Source organism: Strix uralensis, chromosome 2, assembly GCF_047716275.1.
Source record: "Strix uralensis isolate ZFMK-TIS-50842 chromosome 2, bStrUra1, whole genome shotgun sequence".
Lineage (NCBI taxonomy): Eukaryota > Metazoa > Chordata > Aves > Strigiformes > Strigidae > Strix > Strix uralensis.
Window position 1 is genome coordinate 80,159,302 of NC_133973.1, and position 21,462 is coordinate 80,180,763.

General features: G+C 38.9%; 1 protein-coding gene across 2 annotated transcripts in view; it reads left to right on the forward strand.

Moving 5' to 3' along the window:
- The window catches only part of ABCC4 (ATP binding cassette subfamily C member 4 (PEL blood group)), a 155,872-nt gene that overhangs the window by 120,492 nt on the left and 13,918 nt on the right, over positions 1 to 21,462 (forward strand). For both annotated transcript variants that reach the window (XM_074859423.1, XM_074859420.1), the window contains 3 exons: positions 3,948 to 4,037; positions 4,498 to 4,670; positions 10,960 to 11,065. In XM_074859423.1, coding sequence (XP_074715524.1) covers positions 3,948 to 4,037; positions 4,498 to 4,670; positions 10,960 to 11,065 — 369 coding nt within the window. The remainder of the gene's footprint in view (positions 1 to 3,947; positions 4,038 to 4,497; positions 4,671 to 10,959; positions 11,066 to 21,462) is intronic.

A 21,462-nucleotide genomic window follows, 5' to 3' on the forward strand; every position in this document is an offset into this window, starting at 1 on the left:
CCCCTGTATGCAGAAGACATAGGAACTTTAGTGAGGCGTTACTCTTAGTTGAGTAAGGTCTTGATTATTTTAAGATAAAAAGAACCAGCTTCAGGGACTGGAGCATTTTCTTCCTAGTTTTGTACCCTGTCTATTCCTCTGGAATACTTGTGAGTAGTGTTAGCAGTATGCTGTCCTCCTATAGTCTGGGAAAGAGTAGAGAAAATCTGATGGGAATATACCAGTCTTCAGCAGTCCTCTGAAGTTACTTGATCCTTTGGCAACAATTCCTGTCTGATGCATTGCCTGAAACTTCCTTAGTAAGGGACTTTGACGGACCACTTTCCATCTCAAAGTGTCTGAAGTTGGGTCCAAAGTCCCACTCTAGTCACGCCTGTACAAACTGACTGAGGCTAGACCTAGAAAGAGCTCACCTAGAAGTGAGCTACCAGCCTTTCCATTATTTGGAGAAGGTTGGACAGGAAGAGGCCAGGGGAACAGACAGAAGAGTGGGTCATTATGACCCACAAACAAAAACTTGGTGAGTTTTAGAAGCTGAATGCAGGGAAGGCTGAAATACAGGAAAAAAGCTAAGACAGTGTTGGGAATAGTCTCTTCTCTGGTCCTGGACCAGAAGAAGGGATATTGCAAAAACTCCAGTAGGTCACAGGTCTTCTCTTCTTTGGTCTTACTTTCAAATGAGACATTGAATCAGAGAAAGGTTATATATAATAAAACCTCAAAACTTCCTGAAGTCAGAGCCTGTGCAAGTACCATGTTTCATGAGAGCTCTGATCTCTTCCATGATCATTTGCTTTCCACTGGAGAGGGAGGAAGAGGGAAAAGCTCATATGCTGCGAATGCAAAGTCGTGTTTTTGGCAAATAATTCATCTGGGATGTTCTAGCAGATAGAACAGTAGGCTGGAAAACAGGAATTTGTTTGCCGTGTTTAGCATTAGTTCTTAGATCTCTGTATTTTATTACAGAAGCTGTATTTAGGGTCCTTGCACCATCTATGTAACTGAATTTTTCCTAGCCTGTTGGCAGGATGGCATTCAGAGTGTATTACTTTCTTTAAATTGAGAATCTGATAAAAATAATAATGAACAGTGGTTCTAAGCCACTCTTGATCATCTGGGGTTTTTTTTCCTTTCCCAAGAATAGAGTCAGAGAAAAGAAGCAGATATACTATTACCAAAAAAACAGAAAGGTACTCCCCCAACAGTTGGATTGTTGCCTAATGCAGGATGTCTTTTGTTTCAGCATGCTGAAGGCTTTGTTATTGCACAGTGGAGGTACTTACTGGAAGTAGCCATCTTTTGTATGTAGAGAGGACTTCATGTGGATTTAAGTTCTATTTTTTTGTTTGTGTGCAGCGATCTTTTCTCCTGAAAGCAGATGATCATCAGTTCATTTAAGGCCTACAGCTTTTTGAAAGCCTTGCCCATAGCTATTGCAGGTGATTTCTATGGTTGGAAGAATTCGACCCGGTTGAATAAAACAGAGTATTGAGACAGGAAAACTGCTGGTCAAATACTGTTTCTACATGTTGAGTGATGCAGATGCTCAAGGGTCACTGCATTTAATTATACATGGGTTTTTTTCATACACTATCTATTGAAATGGTTGTAAAACTATTTTAATCCAGTTGAATTCTGTGACTTTTATCAAGTTTATATGATAGCATTTTCATCATGGTCCCAGAGGGTTTTAAGTGTCCAAAGACTAGCAGGTAGCATTCCTTTTCCACATAAGGAAGACTTGTTTCCACTAAAAAATATGCAAAACTATGAAGTGGTGGTAGTAAGAAGAAGAGGAGGGTTTGGAATCGGGCTTATACTATAGTAAACTGAGTGATAGGCTTTGTCTTGTACTGCATTAATAGTAGTGTCAATAATAGAAATAGTTATGTAACATCAGGTAGTTATTTTGCAGCAAATATCTTCATAATTATGTGGGAGGCTAAGAAACCAGAGGGAGAGATGGTTATTAAAATTGTAACATAAAATATGCTAAACAGAACCATTCCTAGAGAGTGATGAGGCAAGACTGAAGTTTTCTTATATGTAAGTTTAAATACCTACCTGGAGAAATAAAAATGTGCTTAGGCCTCTTAATTGCTTGCTTGGATGGAGCTGTGTGAAGGTTGTGTTTGTAAATCTTTTCTATGCAAATGTTGTCTGCCTCCCTGACTGCAAGCATTTTTACAACAATTATTTACAGGTTTGTCTTATTACTTTCCTCTCATAAACCAGACTAATTTAAATAATAATCTGTGTCAGAAATGGTAATTAAAAAATATCCTTATCTTCTGTTGCAGTACATGTCTGTTGTTAGGACTTTTATAATAGTTATGAACACTTTATAAATTCTGCCTCCTATTTTGCCAACCTATAAAAATGGATTGAAAAGGAAAATAAACGTAACAATACCTTCAAAACACACCAAATGGTGTATTAAAATATGTATTGTTAAACAAATTACTTTCTAGGTGTTTTTGAAGAAAACTGTTCTTTAACCTGTTAATGTTTTTTAAAATCCTTTTGTTCATTCAACAGGTTTTTAGTGACATGTTGCTAGTGCAACAGATACTTTCAAAAAATTGGCATGTTACCTCAAGAAATGCATATGCTCTTTTACGTTGCTTGTGGTATGTTCTGTCTTTGTTAATCCTTTTATACCATTCAGAGTGGTTTAGAAATGAAGGCACAGTAAAAGGGTTAAGGTCTAAATTCTGTTCTGATTTGCTGCAGCCCTTTGGAGCTGGGAATCATTAGGGTTAGATGGGGCATAAGTCACAACAGAGGTTAATCTCAGACTAAGTTGAAGTTATGCAATTTAAGTTAGACTTTATTTCCTAAGGGAGAAAAAAAGAAAGCATTTTGCATAAGTTTTCTCCAATTTAAAGACTGGCAACATGATGAATGGTCCTTAATTTATGATTAGCACTATTAGGGCTTTTGACTTGTTGTTGTCTTTATGTGTGGTATTAAGAGGACTTTAGCCCTGAAGTCGTGTCACTGCATGACTCTTGGGCCTGGCAATTCACACGAGTGAGTACAGATCTGTTGCTTAAGAAGTTCTGGACCAAAAGTCATCTTCCCACTTCTCATTTTCCAGTGTGAATTGATTTATGCCAGTTTGGTTAATGATCTGTTACTGCTCTGACCAGGAGCTGAAGTAGAACAAAATTGCTTTGACCACAGGTAAACCCACATTGGTACCTGAATGGGAGAAGGTACCGATTTGACTCCCTGGTGTATTTTGAGTTAGAGCTTTGCCCAAAAGTACTCCAGTTCTAAGTAAGTTTGCTTTGATTCTGTGGCAGTATAGATTAACTTCTATGTGTATGGTTTTAAATGTTGTGTTGAGATGGTGAAAGCTGTTCCTCTTAGGCTCTGGTGGTAAATTGATGGGCTTTTATGGTATGAAATGAAAAAAAAAACCCACAACCAAATAGAGAAGGAAAACCAGAAAGGCATTGTGAACTCTTTGATTCCTCTCTGGCTTATGTACTTCAAAAACAAATTTTCAAAACTGCCCAAATGTAATTTAGGACTGTGAGCTCATTGACGGTGGTAGTTGCTGGTTTTCATTAACAATACCAGGAGGATAGCAGTGATTTCATGTAAGTATATATATAGCTTGTGGCATCAAAACAGTGGCATGTAAATGCCCGTTTGAGTACTGACATAACTGTGTACAGCAATTTGCAAACAGACCTGTCCTGTTTGGTAAATTATCTTCATACAGACTGCTTAAACACTTGCCTTCCCCCTTGCCGCCCCCCTCCCCCCCCCCCCCCCCCCCTTTAAGCATGCTATTGTGAAATACACCTTTGCATTTCATAAAAGGTAGCTTGTTGTTGGATATTTCTGTGCTGTTGTTAGTTCTGATTATTATTAAATTACCTATTGCAATATAAAACCTGTGTTTATAATGGAATGCTAATTTTACTGGGTTTTAGGAGCCTGTTTTATTCACTGGAACTATGAGGAAAAACTTAGATCCTTTCAATGAATACACCGATGAAGAGCTGTGGAATGCATTGGAAGAGGTGACTTATTAAATCTAGTAATGTACATCTGATATTTACAAACCAAATAACACTACAGTGCTTGTGTGTGTTAGGTTTTAGATGTTAAGGGCATAGCTGTTGATGGAAAAAGGTGGATCATTGTGTGTGCGTTTGTATATGTGTGTGTTTGTGCATGTGTGTGTAGACATGTATATTGTTATATAAGTCTCTTATGAAAAAATTATCCTTTGGAATGATGCTTTGGTTACATTTTGATTCATATCTTAATTTTAATGAACATTAATAGATTCTTAACAATGTACTTTAATGTTTTTAGAATTCTAATAACTGACACACTGTGTAATCCAACTTGGCACTTACTCATTTTGTGTCAGAATATAAAAGGTAAACCTTGCATACTTATTGTTGTGTCATCAGACACACAATAGCTGATTTAAAAGAGAGTTACTCATCCTACAATATGTTGACATGTCAACAGGTGCAACTGAAGGAGGTTGTGGAAGATCTACCAAATAAAATGGAGATGCAGCTGGCAGAATCTGGGTCTAATTTTAGTGTTGGTCAGAGACAGCTGGTGTGTCTTGCCAGAGCGGTTCTAAAAAAAAATCGGATTCTTATCATTGATGAAGCAACAGCAAATGTGGACCCAAGGTAAAAACAAAATCTGTCATATTAAGATGAGCTGTTTTTTCTTCTAATATGATCATCTGCACTGCAGAGCTGAACTTAAATGCTTTGTATTTCATGTAGTTTGTATTGCTATTTTATGTTTTTAATGATAGCATCATAACTATTCAAAATGGGGCGGTTGAGCTTTGGCTACAGAGCAGATGATATAAACTAAGAGCTCAAAATATCCCTAATTTCAGTGCATTCCATAGAGTTTGGGAAATTAATGTTCAAAGTTTATTTGTCTTTCAGTCATAGACAAGACAAGAACCTCCTTGGAAATGCACATCAGTAACATCAGAATAGCCATGAAACAATTTGAGTTCTGTTGATTTCTGGAAGATATGTCTCTTGGAAATAAATAAATAAATAAAATTTAATTAATCTTCCCCCCAAAAAACCCAAAACTAGAAAGGTGAAAAATGGCTATAAGCAAAACCAGATACTTCTGGTTATGAGATGCTGTCCTTTCAGATGGCTCAGATGCCACAGTGTAATACAGATAAAATAGGGGCGGGGGGGAAGGTAAGCTGTCCTAAACACCACAGGAATTGCAAAACAGATTTGGAGATGTTTAAAGCTACAGGAGGGACTCATTTATCATCCATTATTTTGTCTTGTATAACTCAGGCCATCAGAACTTCGCTGAATTCATTCCTGTTTGAACTAGAGTGTACTTCTAGAAAAACATCCAACCTCAATAGAAGAAAAATTCAATGACAACCCTTGTTAAATTGTTCCAATAGCTAAGTACCCCCACTGTTAATTTTTGAAACATTTGAAACGCTGGTGGAAATACTTTGGAAACAATACTGCAAACGTACTGCATCAATTAGTCTGAGCTGAATATATAGTTCCAACAAACTATGGCTTGAGGGAGAACTCGAAGTCCAAAGAGGACAATAACACAGCAAGTCCCTCAAACAGATGCATTAAGGATTTTGTATGTCATCTGGGCGTGACTCATTTTTATAACATCTTCTTGGGAGAGAAGTGGTGCCACTAGGGTAGCTTTGCAGTTCATCTGACAGTGTATTTCTAAAACCTTTAGAGAAGTGCATTCCCTTCCCAGAGGTTGTCTCTTTTTTTTTTTTTTCTTTTCCCCTTTTTTGGCTATTAGTTTATTTTTGTCTGAGCTCTGATAGATTAACTGTGATTAATCATAGCTGTGGAAATTTAATACTGTCTTACTCATCCTCCCTATTTTGGCATCTCACATGTGTGTGTTCTCAACTTGCACTATCCATTTAATTGATCTTGATTAATGTGTGCTGCAATATATATTATAATAAGGTAAATGTTTGTATCAACTCTATGCATAACAATACAAATAATAACTTGGAACTTCTTTGAATTCAGTTTGCATTACAGTCATTATTACCTTTTCCTTAATGTGTTGCTATAACTAGAGCCAAGTATTTTCAGCTGTGCAATCTGATAGGATGCTCATCAGGAAATGCTGATGTGGGTTGCTTAACTGAGCAGTTAGGGAGGCATTTTTGGCATGTAAGGAAAAACCTCCTTTTCTGATGCACAACCCCCATACCTGGCACCCTTGTTTCTAGCCTGGCGGCAAGCACACATCGTATCAAGCACCTGGGATAGGAAACCATGGGGAGCTGCCGCCAGCTCTGGAGATACTATTTCTTTTTTTGTTTTTCTGGTGCTCAGTCTCTTTGCCTCAACTGCTGCTGCAACCATGTCCCTTCTCCAGTTCAACCTGGAAGCACATGTGAGAAGGCAGGGTTTTTGGGGTGGGAGGAGGAGAAGGAAGGGTGAAGTGGCATGAGGCAGTGGATGGACAGCAGGGTGAGAGGTGTGCAGTGTGCACCTTCCCCAAGGGTGAGGGACTCCCCGCCATGTTTCTCCAGCTCAGCTAGGCCATTCTTGTCTGCTGCTGAGTGAAGCTGAGCAAAGAAGTGAAGGGAAGGAATTTGGAGTTCATCCATCTTCCTTCCTCTTACATCTTAGAGCTCCCATACATACCCTTGTTTTCCCCTTTGCTCCTTGTAGCCACCAGCTGCTCTGAATGCTGCAGGGGTGTCAGCACTGTCATGAGGGAAAGGAGGAGCTTGCCATAAGGAAGGTTGCCCTAAGTCAGACTACTTGCATGCTTTACATGATGACTGGCAGACGTTTCATTTGATCTTATCTTCTTGGTTCTGAAGCCAGCATTCTCACCCTGAAGAATGGATTCATTTTAAAGTAGTTGAACCATTCTGGAAAGTTGTATGAAATCTGGAGCAGAAGAGCTGAAAATCTTTCTATAGTCACTTTGGTGATATATTGAAAAAAGATCCTTAGTAACTGAGACTTTAAGTACTAAGTTCAACTTACTAAGCTTTCTGCGCACTGACTACAGTATTATGTGTAATTTACTGTTTATAGAGGACAAAACTTTTTGGGACCAGTTCACTGCCACATTTTTACATTGGTTGTTCATTAAGTTTGGTAAAAACAGCCATTGCACATAGTTCAGTTCATTAGCCAGCTTACCCTTGTAAGGTTTAACCTTTCGTTACATCTAACTGCTATCTGTAACTGTTTCTCTTTTGGAGAAATTATCTAAAGCCACTCAGGAATTCTGTAGTGTGAGATATGCTTCCAGGACAATCCCAGGAGGACATTAGACTGAAGATAATGACTTATCCAGTGGTGCTTTCAGCAGCTTGGTTGCTTCTCATTCAGGTTGTATTTATTCTTGCTCTTTAGATAGTTTTCTTTTTACACAGTCAACTAATTCAGGTTATACCAGATCTTGGGTTGCTGTGAAACTTGGTGTTAGGTTCTCAACCTGTAATGCCAGTGGGACAGCTATACCACCATTTTGTGCTTTGTTATTGTACTGTTCCTTGCTATGGGGAGTATCCTGGTTCCCATTTTCATATAATCAGATTAGCGTTGAGCTTTTGTCATCTAGCAGCCCTCATTTTGGTATTCAGGTTGCATCTTTGGTTTCCAATGTGCCTGAAAGATGATGGGGTTTGATCCACTGAGTTGGGTGATGGCGCTTGCCTGGTACTTGGCACTTGCTTGGCCACTTTCTCAGTGTGGATAGGTGCCACAAAGGGTTCATTTATGCCCTGAAAAAAGAACAGAAATTCTGCTTCCTTTGGTGCTTTTCTAGAGGGTAGATGGCTCTAATTTGCATGTGATATAGTCTCCATACTCTGTCAGCGTGTAATTCTGTACACAGATCCTTTTCTTAGTCTTCTAGATTTTCTTGCCTTTCCTACCTTCGTCCTGAGATTTCCCTGGAGGTTACTGATGGTGCTTCTGCCTGACACCCCAAAAACTATACTCCAAGATCTACCATGAACCTTAGAGAGGATCTGATTGAGTCCCTATCAGCGGACATGTATTCATGAGATTTCATACTGTGATACTTGAAGATGGAACTGTTAGGTCTGTTTCTGATTACTTTGTAGTCTCATTTTAGAACATCCACAATACGGCCAGCAGTTTCTTACTAGGGATAAGCTTATATTCAAGAAATACCTGTTTAAGATAATAGTTTGATAGTATCTATCTAAGAGTGAGAAATGGCTTCTATTGTAAATGTAGGAAGAGGTGGTGCTATAAGGAATGCACGTAATAAAGGAAGATATAATAAATGAATGCAGAGGACAGGGATGTTCAAGGATGAGGCATTCTCCTCAGTTAACAGTAGAAATAACCTGAGAGTTACAAATAATTTTGAGCCCTTTAAAAAGTTGTTTTCAAAATTCCTGAGCAAGCTACGATTCTGTGTTTTGTAGTAGCTCTGCAGGAAACCTCACCTTGAGCTTGACTATAAGGAAAGAAAAAGGCTTTCTTTACATAATTCCAGGGAGTATTGAACCTTTTGTTTCTGTTTCGCTATTCTAACCACTGCAGAGAGCACATCCCACTGTCTATATAAGCCTCTTCCCTACTGAGTGCTTTCATGTATAGCCCTGATATTTTTCGTTTGAAAGTAAGGGTAGTCAGGTCATTGAGGCATTGCTGAGAAGATAGCAAAAAAAGATACATGCGTTAACACTGGGGTGAAAGCACTGGTATTGCTCTGATGTGGGGCATTAATGAACAACTTCCTTTTCTCAAGAGGACTGTTAATACACAGGGCTAAAGAGCCTGGCTGGGTCCTGACTTCTCCTCCTGTCTCTTTCCCTGATTGCATACTGTCCTTGGTTCAAAAGGAGGAGTTGAGGAACACCTGCTTCCCACCATGCTCTTTAGCTTCTTTTAGAAAGTCGGAGCAGAAGGACCAAGCCTTCTGAGACTGCTGCCCGGAACCCAGTTCTCTTAAGCTCATGACAGAGCTTATATGTTTCTGTCCCCAGATGAAGATGACAGTGAGCATGCATGGGAACTCTTACTTAACTGTTTATGTCTTCCTTCTCTCTGATGATTTGTGCTGTCATTAGCAGGGATCTGTCTATTCCTTTGTCATGCTGATTGCTTAAACTTAGTTTGTAACAGAAGTTATGTTCAGTCCTTCAGAGCATGAGCTTGTGCTTCCTACTATGGAAACTTGATGGTTACTCCATTCCTCTTAAGTCATCCTGTTCTTCCAGAGTTGTCTTTATCCACTTTTTATTGTTAGTGCCTCCTGACATGGTGGCATCAGAGCAATTCTTTTTGCTTGATTTGTGAAGTGATACCAAATATTTATCATGTGCAGACCGATTCAATGTAAAGTACTACTTCTGTCTTAAAAAATACTGAATTGTCAGAGGAAGATGTGTTGCATGAATCTTTGTTGTATTTTATTTGATTTTCTACTTACTTTTAACAATTTGAAGAATTAAGACTTTGCAAGCAACTGGCTGGAGACAGCATGGCTGCCTAAATATACCAGTTTATCCAGATATCCCCTTTGTCTTGTTTTAACCCTATCTACAACATTTATTATTCTTCAGTCATTATATATAAAACTACAATTTCATATTTTAATAGAAATCTTGGAAACAAGACCCATGCCTTCAAGTGACTGACTTCTAGGCTGAAGCTTCCTTGGTCCAAGTAACCCCAGTATCTTTCGAGTTCTTTGTGTCTTCCTTCTTATCTTGGATGAGAATTCCAGTTTCTTTTTCTCCATTGTCGCCACTCATGGGTTTTTTTGAAGGCTGATGGGCACCATGTGAGTATTCACATGGCTTGGCTTTGTGCCCAGGTTGAGAGCAAAGGTTTCCTGTGCAATGTGGGCTGTCAGTTACCTCTAGAGGGCATTCATCACCTGATGGCTGCCTAATTCAGTTTCTCCGATTCCCCTTCTAGCCATGCCTTTCCTCTTTCATTGACTAAAGAGAGGGCTATATAGATTTGCACATTTAAGCCTCACTGGTATGCTCTAAGTTAGGTGGTGGCAATGCTTCTCTTGTACAGTTAGTTACTTGAATAATCTCTAGTTTTATGAGTATTGCACCTCTTTTGCCTTAATGCTTGTTTATATAGCTAAAGAAAATTTTAGTGTCTTACGTATATTTCAGTATAATTTTATTTCCTTTTCTCAATTCTCAGCTTTATTTGTGACAGTTAACGCTTTAACTCTGTACTTCAGTGTCTGTGCTCTAGCTTAATTTTCATTCTTTTCAAGTCTTATGTTTCCTCCTGATATCCTTTCCTTAGGTGGTCAATTCATATAGTAAGTTGAGGCTCTTAACTTGAAAGCTTTTATCCCTTTCCTTGGGTTGTGCGTTCCAGTTAACACTTTTGATTTCGGAATATGCCAAGTTGTTTTTTTTCTGTATTCAAGTTCTTGAGCTACTCCAGTCCTAGCTTAGTATGCCAACCACCTCCTTTATTTAATCCCCTTTTGCAGTTGAAATCAAGAACCTTAGTTATAGGCTGTCTTGTTCTTCAGTTCATTTGCAATTAAGGATATTTACTTTCACCAACTTTTCTTCGCTGTTTGCAGAAACTAAAGCTTGAAAGAAAATAACAATTACTTTTTTTTGGTGTAGAAATCTGTAGGAATATCTGACTCTACAGAGTTTTCCTCTTTCTGTAATCAAAGCCTGGGAAGTCAGTCTCCTGAAATGAAACCTATTTCTCTACTTGCAAGAAGAAGCTCTTTTCTCCTGAAGTATTAGAGAATGGATTTTGGAGTATGTTTCGTGATATGCCTTCAAGTCATTTAGTATAACGAGAGGAAGAAGCACTTTAATGACTTCCTAAGCATATTTCCTGCTATACAGTCATGTTTGATGAAGTCATAAAACCTGACTGCCATTCAGTTATCCATGCAAGCATCTTAATTTTTGTCTGCATTGCTCTTGCTGTGTTTCAGAACAGATGAGTTCATTCAAAAGACCATCCGTGAAAAGTTTGCTCACTGCACAGTGCTGACCATTGCACACCGCTTGAACACCATTATTGACAGTGACAGGATTATGGTAAGACAGTTAACTGTTTAATTTTTTTTTTTTTTTTCCTGAAGAAGAATAATGCTATTGACTCTTTCTTCTTAATTTTGATCCAAAAGTGGGCAGTGGTTGAGGTCATACCTTAGACTTACCCTAGTTTAACCTAGTTATCCTAGGTACTGTGATTGATAACTCATAAAACTGGAGAAGTAATGACCTGACAAGACTTCTTACATTATCTGGCCCTGTGGTTTCCAACCTGCAAGGCATGAACCCATCGCAGGTGAGACACAGCAGCAGACCTGAGCAAATAAACTCCGCTAGCACTAGGAGCCTGTGAAGACACACCCAAGAGGCTCGGGACAGAGTCAGCCGGATTCGGTCAGGTTTATTAATTCAGTCTCGGTGGGCTGAGGGAGGCAGTGACAATAGTTAGTGGTATGGGATGTGCGAGGAGGAAGTGGTAGAGGTTCCAGGGTAGGAGACATTAAGGCAGCAGCTGCCCTGGGGCAAGGGTGGTGGGAGAAGTGGAACTAGACTGGTGAGGTAATGAACATAGCCAGCTTTCTAAAGCGAGGTTCAAACAGAAAAGATGAAGCACCACTAATCCAGCAGCTTCTGCCATCTTTGTTCCCAACAGAGCAGTGATATACTCTGCCACTCTGAAATACCCTCTCTGCCATCTTGTCTGCCCCACAGTAGAGGGCACCTGCATAGAAATTAGGAAATACTTGCTGATTATTTTCATAAAGGCAGTGGTCTTCCCTAGGCTCTCAGGAAATCAGGCTGGTTTGTGTCCTTGAAATGACATGCAGCCTGCAGTTTTCTGCAGTAGGAACAGGAGCCCTTTGCAAGCATTTTCTTCACAGTCATTTGATGAAGTAACTGACATAGTGGGCAAACCGTGTTTGCGAGTGGAACTTAAATCTAACTGGGCTTCAAGCAGAAATTACCCTTCACGTCTCGGTGGTAACCTTAAAAAAAAATACTTTCTTCAACTTTTGTTTTGTGAAAATGAAGCATGTTAATTCTTTCCATGTTTTTTTTACTGGATGCTCAAAACATTTTAAAATCTGTGGTTGAGTTACAATGGTTGCCTGAAGTACACAAAATGAAACAGTTGGATCTACTGAGGTGAGTGGTGTTCTGAGGAGTAGAATAGATTGTGAACTGAGTGATTATAGTTTACTTACAAAGACAGAAACCAGCAGAACTGCCATAAGTATTCATATAATTGCAAGCATTTAACATATAATAAATAAATATTTTCTTCACTGGTGAATACCTCCCCACAGGTCTAATGGATATGTTGGTGTTTTCTACAACTAAAGTGAACAAAAGATTTGTGAGGAAACAACTGTGACCTAATTAATAGCTCTGTGTGTTTGTTAGCTGTCCAAAGGGATTTCTGTGGGTTTTGGTTCATTAACTACTATTAGCATGTTATGCACAGAATGCTCTTTCCATGAAGATGTTTTCTTAGTTTTACCTTTAATATCATGCAGTTGTAATGAAAACTTAGACGTTTTATTTTTTTTTTGCCAAAAATCATTGCAACAAAGCCTAGAAATCGCCATTCTTCCCAAAGTGCTTATTAGCAACTATATAGCTACTCTTACTGCATTTTTAGAGTCTGTACATTATTCTTAACCTGATGTTGTTTCAGTTTAGCCACTATTAAGATTTCTAGTTTCCTAAAAGGAAAGTTCGTTTATGTGCATACATTGTTTAATACAGTCTCTTTTGAATGTCTTTGAACTCTTTAGAGTATTAAGAAACTCATTGCAAGATGTGCCTTCGAGTCCGCAGTCATTAGTAACTCTTAAATATTTTTCGTTGCTTCATTTTCATCTTCTTACTGGTTGCTGTAATATTTCGGAGAGAGAGTAGTGTGAGAAGCATAGGACAGAAAAAAGGAAGAAACTTGACATGTGACTCCCTTAACAAACCTGTTTTCTTGACATCCTTATTCAGTTATTGATTCTGTTTCCAGACAAATTGGAAATATGATCGCATATTTAAAATGATCAGAATTATGGCAGCTGTGCTTTAGTTACACTTTTAATTACTTGGTTTACTCAGGCATGTAACTCCTAGTGGGAATATAACAGAATTTTGGAAGAATAAGAAAAATGTGTGTTAAAAATGCAAGGAAAAATAATATTCCTCTAGAAGACTAACTGTTAATGAGTGCTGTTAACAATAAAAACAGCATTCATGGAAAATTAATCTTTACTTAAATATCACAAAAATTGAGAAGACTCCACTAAAGAAAGCTTTCAGTGTATTTTAAAATTTGGTTAGTCAATAATGTATTTTAGTAATTCTCAAATTTAACTTGATGCAGCTTCTTTTTTAAGAGTAAGAATGCACAAACTGCAGTGTATTGTTCTTCCATTGCCCACTATTAAAAACCCTGGTTTTGTTTCTCTTGTTAACTGAGACCTCTAGGTGCAATAGGTGCAATAATGCCTTCATTTATAAGCCATCCCAAATCTGTGTTGTTTGCTATCACAGTAAATTTGTTAGAAAATGAGGGAAGAACAACAAAGTCGGAACCTAACAATTGTCTTTTGACAAATAATGAGTGAAGTTATTTTTCAAACGAATTTTGCTCAAACTTGTTCAACTCTCTTAATTCAGTTGCAAAAGTCCAAGCCCATTCCTGAACAAGTATACATAACCTTGAACACAAACTAGGGTTTCCCTCCCTTCCCACTGAATCAGATTGAAAGGAACCTCAGGAGGTCTCTAGTCTAACCTCCTGCTCAAAGCAGGGTCAGCACTAATTTCAGATCAGGTTGCTCGGGGCTTTTTCCAATTGGGTCTTGAAAACCTTGAAATATGGAGATTCCACAACCTCTCTGGAAAACCTGCCCCAGTGCTTAATTATCTGCCATGAAACCTTTTATTTTCTTAATATCCAGTTGAAGCCTCGCTTGGGTTTATGGCAATTGTTTCTTGTTTTCCCATAGTGTATCTCACTAAAGAGCCTGCTTCTGTCTTCTCAGTAACTTCCTTGTAGGTATGGGAAGATTGCTGTAAAGTCCTCTGAAGCAATCTGTTCTCCAGAGTGAGCAAGCCCTTCTGTGTCAGCTCCTCAAAGGTTAAGTGCTCCAGTCCACTGACCACCCTGGTGACCCTATTTAGAACTAGCTCCAATTTACCCTCATCTTTCATGTACTAAGGGGTCAAAACTGGTCACCATATTCCAGATCTGATATGGTGATCACTGAATAAAGCAATTCACTTGATCTGCACTCCTGTTGATACCCATGGCACACTGCCTGACTCCTGTTTAGCTTACGGAACACCAGGACCCCACCTCCTTTTCAGCACAGCTGACGCTCAGGCAGTTACTTCCAAACTGGTACTGATGCAGGGGGTCAGTCCATTCCAGATTCAGTACTTTGCATCTGTCATTGTTGAGTGTCATGAAGTTCATGCTGACCTATTCCTTTAGCCTGTCTAGATCTATCTTTGAATGTCAACCCTGTCTTAAGTGTATTGACTGTAATCTCCAGTTTGGTGTTGTCCACAAGCTTTTGACTTAATTCAATTTAATTGCTGGTTAAAGCAGAGCTTTCCCAAAAAAAGTTCACTTTTAGAGTTAATCCAAACATTTTTTAAAAAAAAATTTGAACAGAAAATAATTTTGAGAAAGTCATGAGAAAATGTCAAGTTGGATGAGTATGGAAATAGGAACTGAACGTGAACTGTTGCATGTCTGCTCACACCCATCGTAATAACCGGTTCTATTTTAGAAGAGAAGAAAAGCCTACTGGAAGAGGAAAAAAAGGAAGAACAGAATAGATTTTATACAACTGTAGACAAATCTGGCCTCAGGAGTTGTTTTAATTCTCGTTTGTTCCATTCCCAAAACCATACCTCTGGTTTCATAATCCAGGTCACGCCTTAAGAGTATTTCCATTATATCTATCTTAGTGATAAACATATTTTATCAGAACTTCAAACACTTAAAATCATTGAGGGAAGAGCTGTATTGTGTAACGTGATACTCTCTAACCCAATCACCTCAATGAGTAATACTACATTGCACTTGCATAGGACCTTTCATCTGGAAATTGTAACGCTCTTTACAAACATTAATTAATTAAACTTCAAACACCTGGGTGAGATAGGGAAGTATCCATACAATCTTTGGAACCAAAGTTCGAAAGACTTGCTAAGTCAGACCATCAAATAATACTACCATAAAATTATAATCCAGTGGTTTTCAAACTCTTTTATTTTTTTCTTTTCTTCCCTCTGAGCTTCTCCAGAGTCTCATAGGAGATCTTCTCATTCCTTCTTCTTCATTAGTTTGAGAACCCAAGTTGTAACTCCTCCCATCAAGTGCTAGCAGTACCCGTTTTGCTCTTTGGCACAGGCAGCCACCCTGCTTCCTGGCAGAAGGATGGGATAAATGTTGCAGCTGCCTCTTCTGTGATGGCAAATCCTGGCAGAAGCTCAGTTTAGGCTCGCTCCTCTGGCCCCTCATTCCACATAGCTTCCCTCCACCGCAACAGCTGTTTCCCTGCCCTGTCCTCACTTTAGAGGGAGAGAGCCTTTTACATGAACTGCATCTGCAGCTCACCAAACCCAGCCAGGAGCAGCCCGGGGTAGCCGAGAGGCACCACTCCCAAGACTTCCAGTCAGATCTCATAAAATCCTCATCACCCACTCCTCCCCCTCCTCTTTGCTTCTTCTCCAGGTTGAGAAATACTTTTTAGAAACTCTGTTTTTACAGAGGGGACAACAGAAGCATACAGAAATTGAGGCTCACCCAGGGACATAGTGGATCAGTAGCAAATTAAGTATATGCATCTGACAAGAGTGTGATGCAGTTGTTTGCTCTATATACTATGCTGTGGTCTTTCTATAGGAAAGCCACGGAGTAGTCAAGACTTGTGCATTTTCCAATGACAAGGACGTTTCTCCACAGAGACTTTTCATATCAGTGCAATACTTCTTTGAACTGGAAACTCTTCATGCAAGCAGAACTTGATCTAGTAATTAAAAACTGTCATTCAAATAGGAAGTTTTTGATGAAGAGAATCATGGGAAGAGATTTGATTTATTTATGGGAAAACCTGTTGTGGTTGCATTCTGAAATGACTGATATTCAAGGTAACAATACAATGTGCTTCACAGCCAGACTTGAGTTGTTTTTTTGGTCAATAGAAATTTACTTCCCACATCTTTCCGGTAAGCCTCCCTCGTTCAGTTGTTCTCATTTTTCTGATGTTATGTTTATGGTGGTAGAACATCTGGACCTCATAAATCAGGTACCGTGTTTCATGCACCGTACGCATCTAACCTCAGCAGGGCAATCAGTCCACCAAGAGTAGGTGTAAACATCTTGAAGGCAAAGGGGAAACTGGAGAAAGAGCCAGGCAGTTTGCATGATGAAGAGGTCACCTACAGCTAGACAGAAAATGCTATGCCGTAGACAGGGTCTGAGCGCTTGTCTCTCTGGAGTTCTGGTATCTGACCCAGTATTGCGCATCAGTATCCTTCATCCATCCAGTTGGAAATGAGGCGGTGGTGTTAATAAGACAACCTAAGCAAACATGATAGTGATGGCAATGCTGCCCTTCCTTAGCATGGGGATGACAGCATTCTTCCAGGAAGTGAAGAAATCTGTGCTTTACATTGTCTTCTGTCTGAGGAGGTCTGGATGCAATGTTCCCCATTCCCAGAAAGATGCCATACCCACCAGTGTACCCAGGGCAGTCAGGTTAAGGCCAGTCTCCACCCTTCCTTTTGAAGTGTTGTGCTCCCAAAAATGCAAGAGTCATGGAGCTAGAAGGAGAATAAGCGTGAAGGAATCTGAATCTGCAGCCCAGTGAGAAGCAGAACTCTTGAAAGATTTGGGGAGCTCCAGCTGCCGTACCAATGCTTTCATGTGAGCTTTCGCTGCAGTGGCCCAGCTTCAGATGGAGATGTGGAGAACGTAGGAAGGTGGTGCTGTGTTCGATTGCCTCTTCTTTTGCTGGCTTTTTTGCTACTTATTTAAATATCACTGCTGGAAAACAAATATGTTTTACAGTAAATCCTAGACATTCTGTTTAGGGGGGATTATGTAGGTTGCAAGATACAGAAATGTGCAGTCCTAGTTGCAGAACAGTTCTTTGTGAAAACTCTGCACGTTGCTGTTAGCGTTGAGTCTCTCCTCTTAAGTATGTACATATAGGACTGTTTCTTTGGTGGAGAGCTACCTGCTGTTAGATACAGGCCCTCAAGTACATAAGATGTCTAAGAGAGGTCAACTGGCAAGACTGTAAATTTTCCTGAAGCCTGGGATGGTAAAACATGAAACTTTATGAATAGTAGAAGTAATTAGGGCTACATTCAGAGCTGTTGTTCAGTCCTTCAAAATTCTAAAGTAGGAGAACTGTAAGGGTATAAAATGGGTATTTTTTTTTTTGTTCTGTAACACAGAGCTGAAAAGGGTTTTGACCTTACATTAGCCCAGTATCTAGAGTGTAGTGAAATATTATTGCATATTATGCTTGTGCTATTGAAGTCCGTTTATTCTGTTAAAAGAGTATAAAGGGAGCTTAATGGATTATAGTGGATTGAATGAAAGCCAAATTTTTGAAACTAGGGATCAGGTCTCCAAAGATACTTAGGCACCTAATTCTTCGTAGAAACCTTAAAGTACCTTGTGGATCTGAATCCAGTAATCCACAGTAAAGTTGCTACATTCATATTTGTGCACCTGCTGTCATTATTCAAAAGGAACAAACACTAATAAAACTCCATTTTTGACTAAGCCTCTGTCTTGGAAATATTAGAATTTTAGAATATTAAAATTTATTATTTTCTATTCAACCTAAGAAAAATCCCAACTGTGCTGTAGGACCAAAGTCTCTTGAGTGAAGAAATGTGAAGGTAAGAATATGAAGGATAGTCACAGAAGGGGACCTGCATGGAGCAGAAGACAGAAATTAATGGTGATAGGTGAGATGCCTTGCAGAGGGGAGGTGAAAGAATACTTGGTGTCGGCATACCTGAATATCAGTATGTACACAGTAAAAACATTGCTTGTGTACATGTGTTCTGTAAGGTGACTGGTAAACTGTGGATGTCCAGATTTTCAGGATTGAAACAATCAAAGGTGAAAACTTAGGAAGGAGCATTTAGCTATAAGAGCTGATCAAATATTTCAGGGAGACTCTTTGGTGTTTTTAAGCAGTTCCACCAGATGTTGCGTGTGATTAATGCCAGCCTACCTACTTGGCTCTTGGCTGAGTTGGAGCCTGTCTGGCCAACTGATGGAAAGCAAAGGGCCTGGGAACTGTTGGGTTTCTCCTTTCATTTGGTAACTCAAGACTTGCAGAGTTTCTGGAAGAGTTGAGCATTTAGCAAGTGATTTTTCAGAAATGATCAGTTTTCTTTTGAATCTGAACAAAGGCAATTTCTACCATTCCCAGATCTTCTGAAACTGGGTTGATGTTTAGCAAACCACAAGGGAAAACCAGATCCTTCCATGTTCTTTCTTGGAATTTAGTAATCGAGTTCAACAAATATCAACAGCGAACACATTGTTTTCAAAGCTGAGTAATTTATGCATCTTTACTATTAAGAGAAGATACTGATGTTTAGGCCAGATTTTGCATAAAATACTGAGCTATGTGCTATGTACTGAGCTATGGTCATGTATCAGAGCAGGTGTTGTCAGCTGAAATAAAGTGTCTATGAAGTTGTATATACCACATCTGGCCCAGCTGTCTCTAAAATGAGTCAAAATCCCAGTGCGCTTGAAAAGATATTAGGACTGTTGATTCTCTTTGCCAGTTTTAAGCCACATCTCTCCAAAACATGGGCATCTTTGAGTTCTTAAAAGCTGCTTCCATTTGAGGAGGGCTGCCCAACAAGATTTTTTCTTTTGCCCAAATAAAACAACTAATTATTGAGGCAGTACTTTAGCTGGGAGCATTCAAATGAAGAGCTGGATTTGAATTACTACAGGAAGTGAAGCCAATGTTTTATGCACCTTGATCTCTTTCTGTCAGGCATTTGTGTGTAAATGTGTTTCCATCAGTATAAGGACAGGATGGTCGAATGATGTTTCTTTAAAGACAATGGTATGGAATCCAGACCATACTAGGCATACTAAAACATCTTTAGAGAATGATTTTTTTTCTCTCTCAGAAATACTATATTACTGTTTAAAAGCAAATTAGCACAGGACATGCTGGTGGCTGATGCTTTGAGCAGACAGTTTCTGATAAGGTAAAACTGTGTGCATGGCAGCTGAGCCACAAGTTCATTGTCATCAGAAACTGATAAAACCAAGAGACATGCCCAGTCACCTGCAATATTGCTTAATGTCTTGAAAAGTATGATATCCTTGTAGCTTATCTAACCTTATAAGACCCTCAAAAGCCTTATTAAAGAGTGCGATTTCTTAAGCTGAAGTGTATCTTCTATCACTTCAAGGCCGCATTTGAGCCATTCTGCAATCCCAATTGAGAAATGTGGCTTTACAGTGATGGAAACAGTCATTACTGATTGACCAAGGGAGAGTTTTGTCAGCAAGTTGGTAAGAACTGGCATGAGGTCCCTTCATACTCTCTAAGGGAAAGGTTGAAGCTGCACTGGTTTATCAGATGTTTTGAGGTGAGGAAACTGAACAATACAAGAAGCATCTGCAGTGACTCCTTAACAGGCTGCTTTCCTCCAGCAAGATACACAAGGAGTTAATATTGAATGATTATCAGTAGAATAAGACTCATTACTACATGCATAATTGATATTTTTTCCCACAACATTCCAGACAGCTTACAGTGGGGTGTCGTCAGACAGAGAAAAAGAAGGTAGATTTTTAAGCCTCTGCAAGAAAAATAAAGCTAACTCATACGTGGAATAATTTACCAGGCAGTGTTGCATGCTCAATTTTCCCTAAGTTATAGCTCAGGAGTAATTTCAGTTTAAAGAAATCCGCTATTTCTGGTTACAGAACAAAATGTCTGAAGTTGCCTTTTCTGTGAAACAGGGGAAGGTGGGCAGGAGATACATGTCAAATCCCAGTGACTGGAGGCATATTTGGCATTGTTACAGCAAATTTAAACTCTACTGAGGTGAAATATTTGGAAAGTGTGAAAATAATAATTCAGATTATAAGAAGGTAAATGCTCAAGTGTGCTCTGCTTTGTTTGTACACATGATATATGTATGTACATTATTTGACACCAAATTTGTCTGGAGTTACTGGTAATTTGTCTAGGAACCCTGAAGGAGCTTGGGGAATGCTTAGATTAAACCTGAAGACTGAAAAAAAAAAACCACCCCAAAGAAACAAAAGACAGCCAAACAAAGCTCCACCACCAAAACTTTTAAAAGGGGGGGAGAGAGAAAAACCCCTTAAAAAAGAAAACAAAACCAAAAAAAACCCAAAACCACTTTAAAATGGCTCCTGAGTTATATCTGTGGCCTTCTCAATGTTCTTCAATGTTCGCAAACCTGTTTAGATAGGTTGGTATTTATAAATGATTATTCAGAGAAGTATGTACATGTTTCTGATCTGTTTTGACAAACCATGATGAGACGGAAGAGACAGAACATGCTTGCATCTGAACTTAATGCCAACTGGAGCACAGGCTGTTGACTCTTTCCCACAAAGCTATGTATTGTCTTGGGTAAATATATTTCTTATAATATGATGTAACCAGAAGCATCTCCTGAATATTCTCCTCTTCCCAGGACTTTATTGAAGATCATCTTGATGTATGCTCTCTGAGGAAAACATTGTTCAAAGTTGTACTCCTAGTGGAGTTTTGAACTTTAATAATAATTTTGTTGTTTGGTGATGTCTTCTCCAAGTCTAAATTAAATCAGATGTATTCCCTAGGAGATAATTTGCTTGAATTATTTTCCTTTTGAATAGGAAATAAAAACATTTATGATCAACTCTTAAATGTCCCATTTTCCCTCTGGCTTTATGGTGAAGATGAACGTGAATAAGAATACTAGTCATTCCTCAATAGTAATTGAAATAAATTCCCATGCCCCCCTCCTCTGTTGCTGAACACTTCCAACCTTGGACTGGTTTTTTTCTCAGAATGTTTTATAACTATTGTTCTCTTGGTTTGTCTGCTTTTGTTGCTGAAAGTTAGAAAGATTTAGAACTTTCTTTTTTGTGTCTATGGATAGCCATAAGTACATGGTATTTGTTACAGCATTTTTAAGGGTCCATGCTCTTTCTCATTCTGTGGCTAATGATATTTCTTTTAGTTATATTAATCCACAAAGAAGACTTTAAATTCACTTACAAAATGAATGTTTGCTTTTCCAAAGTCCTGTGCAACAGAACAATATAGATTAGCTGCAGGAAGCATCAGGGAGAAAAGGTGCAGTCCTGGTTCTGCTGTCTAGGTCTCCACTGGAAACTGGACTATCTTGATGTAGTATTCTTGTCA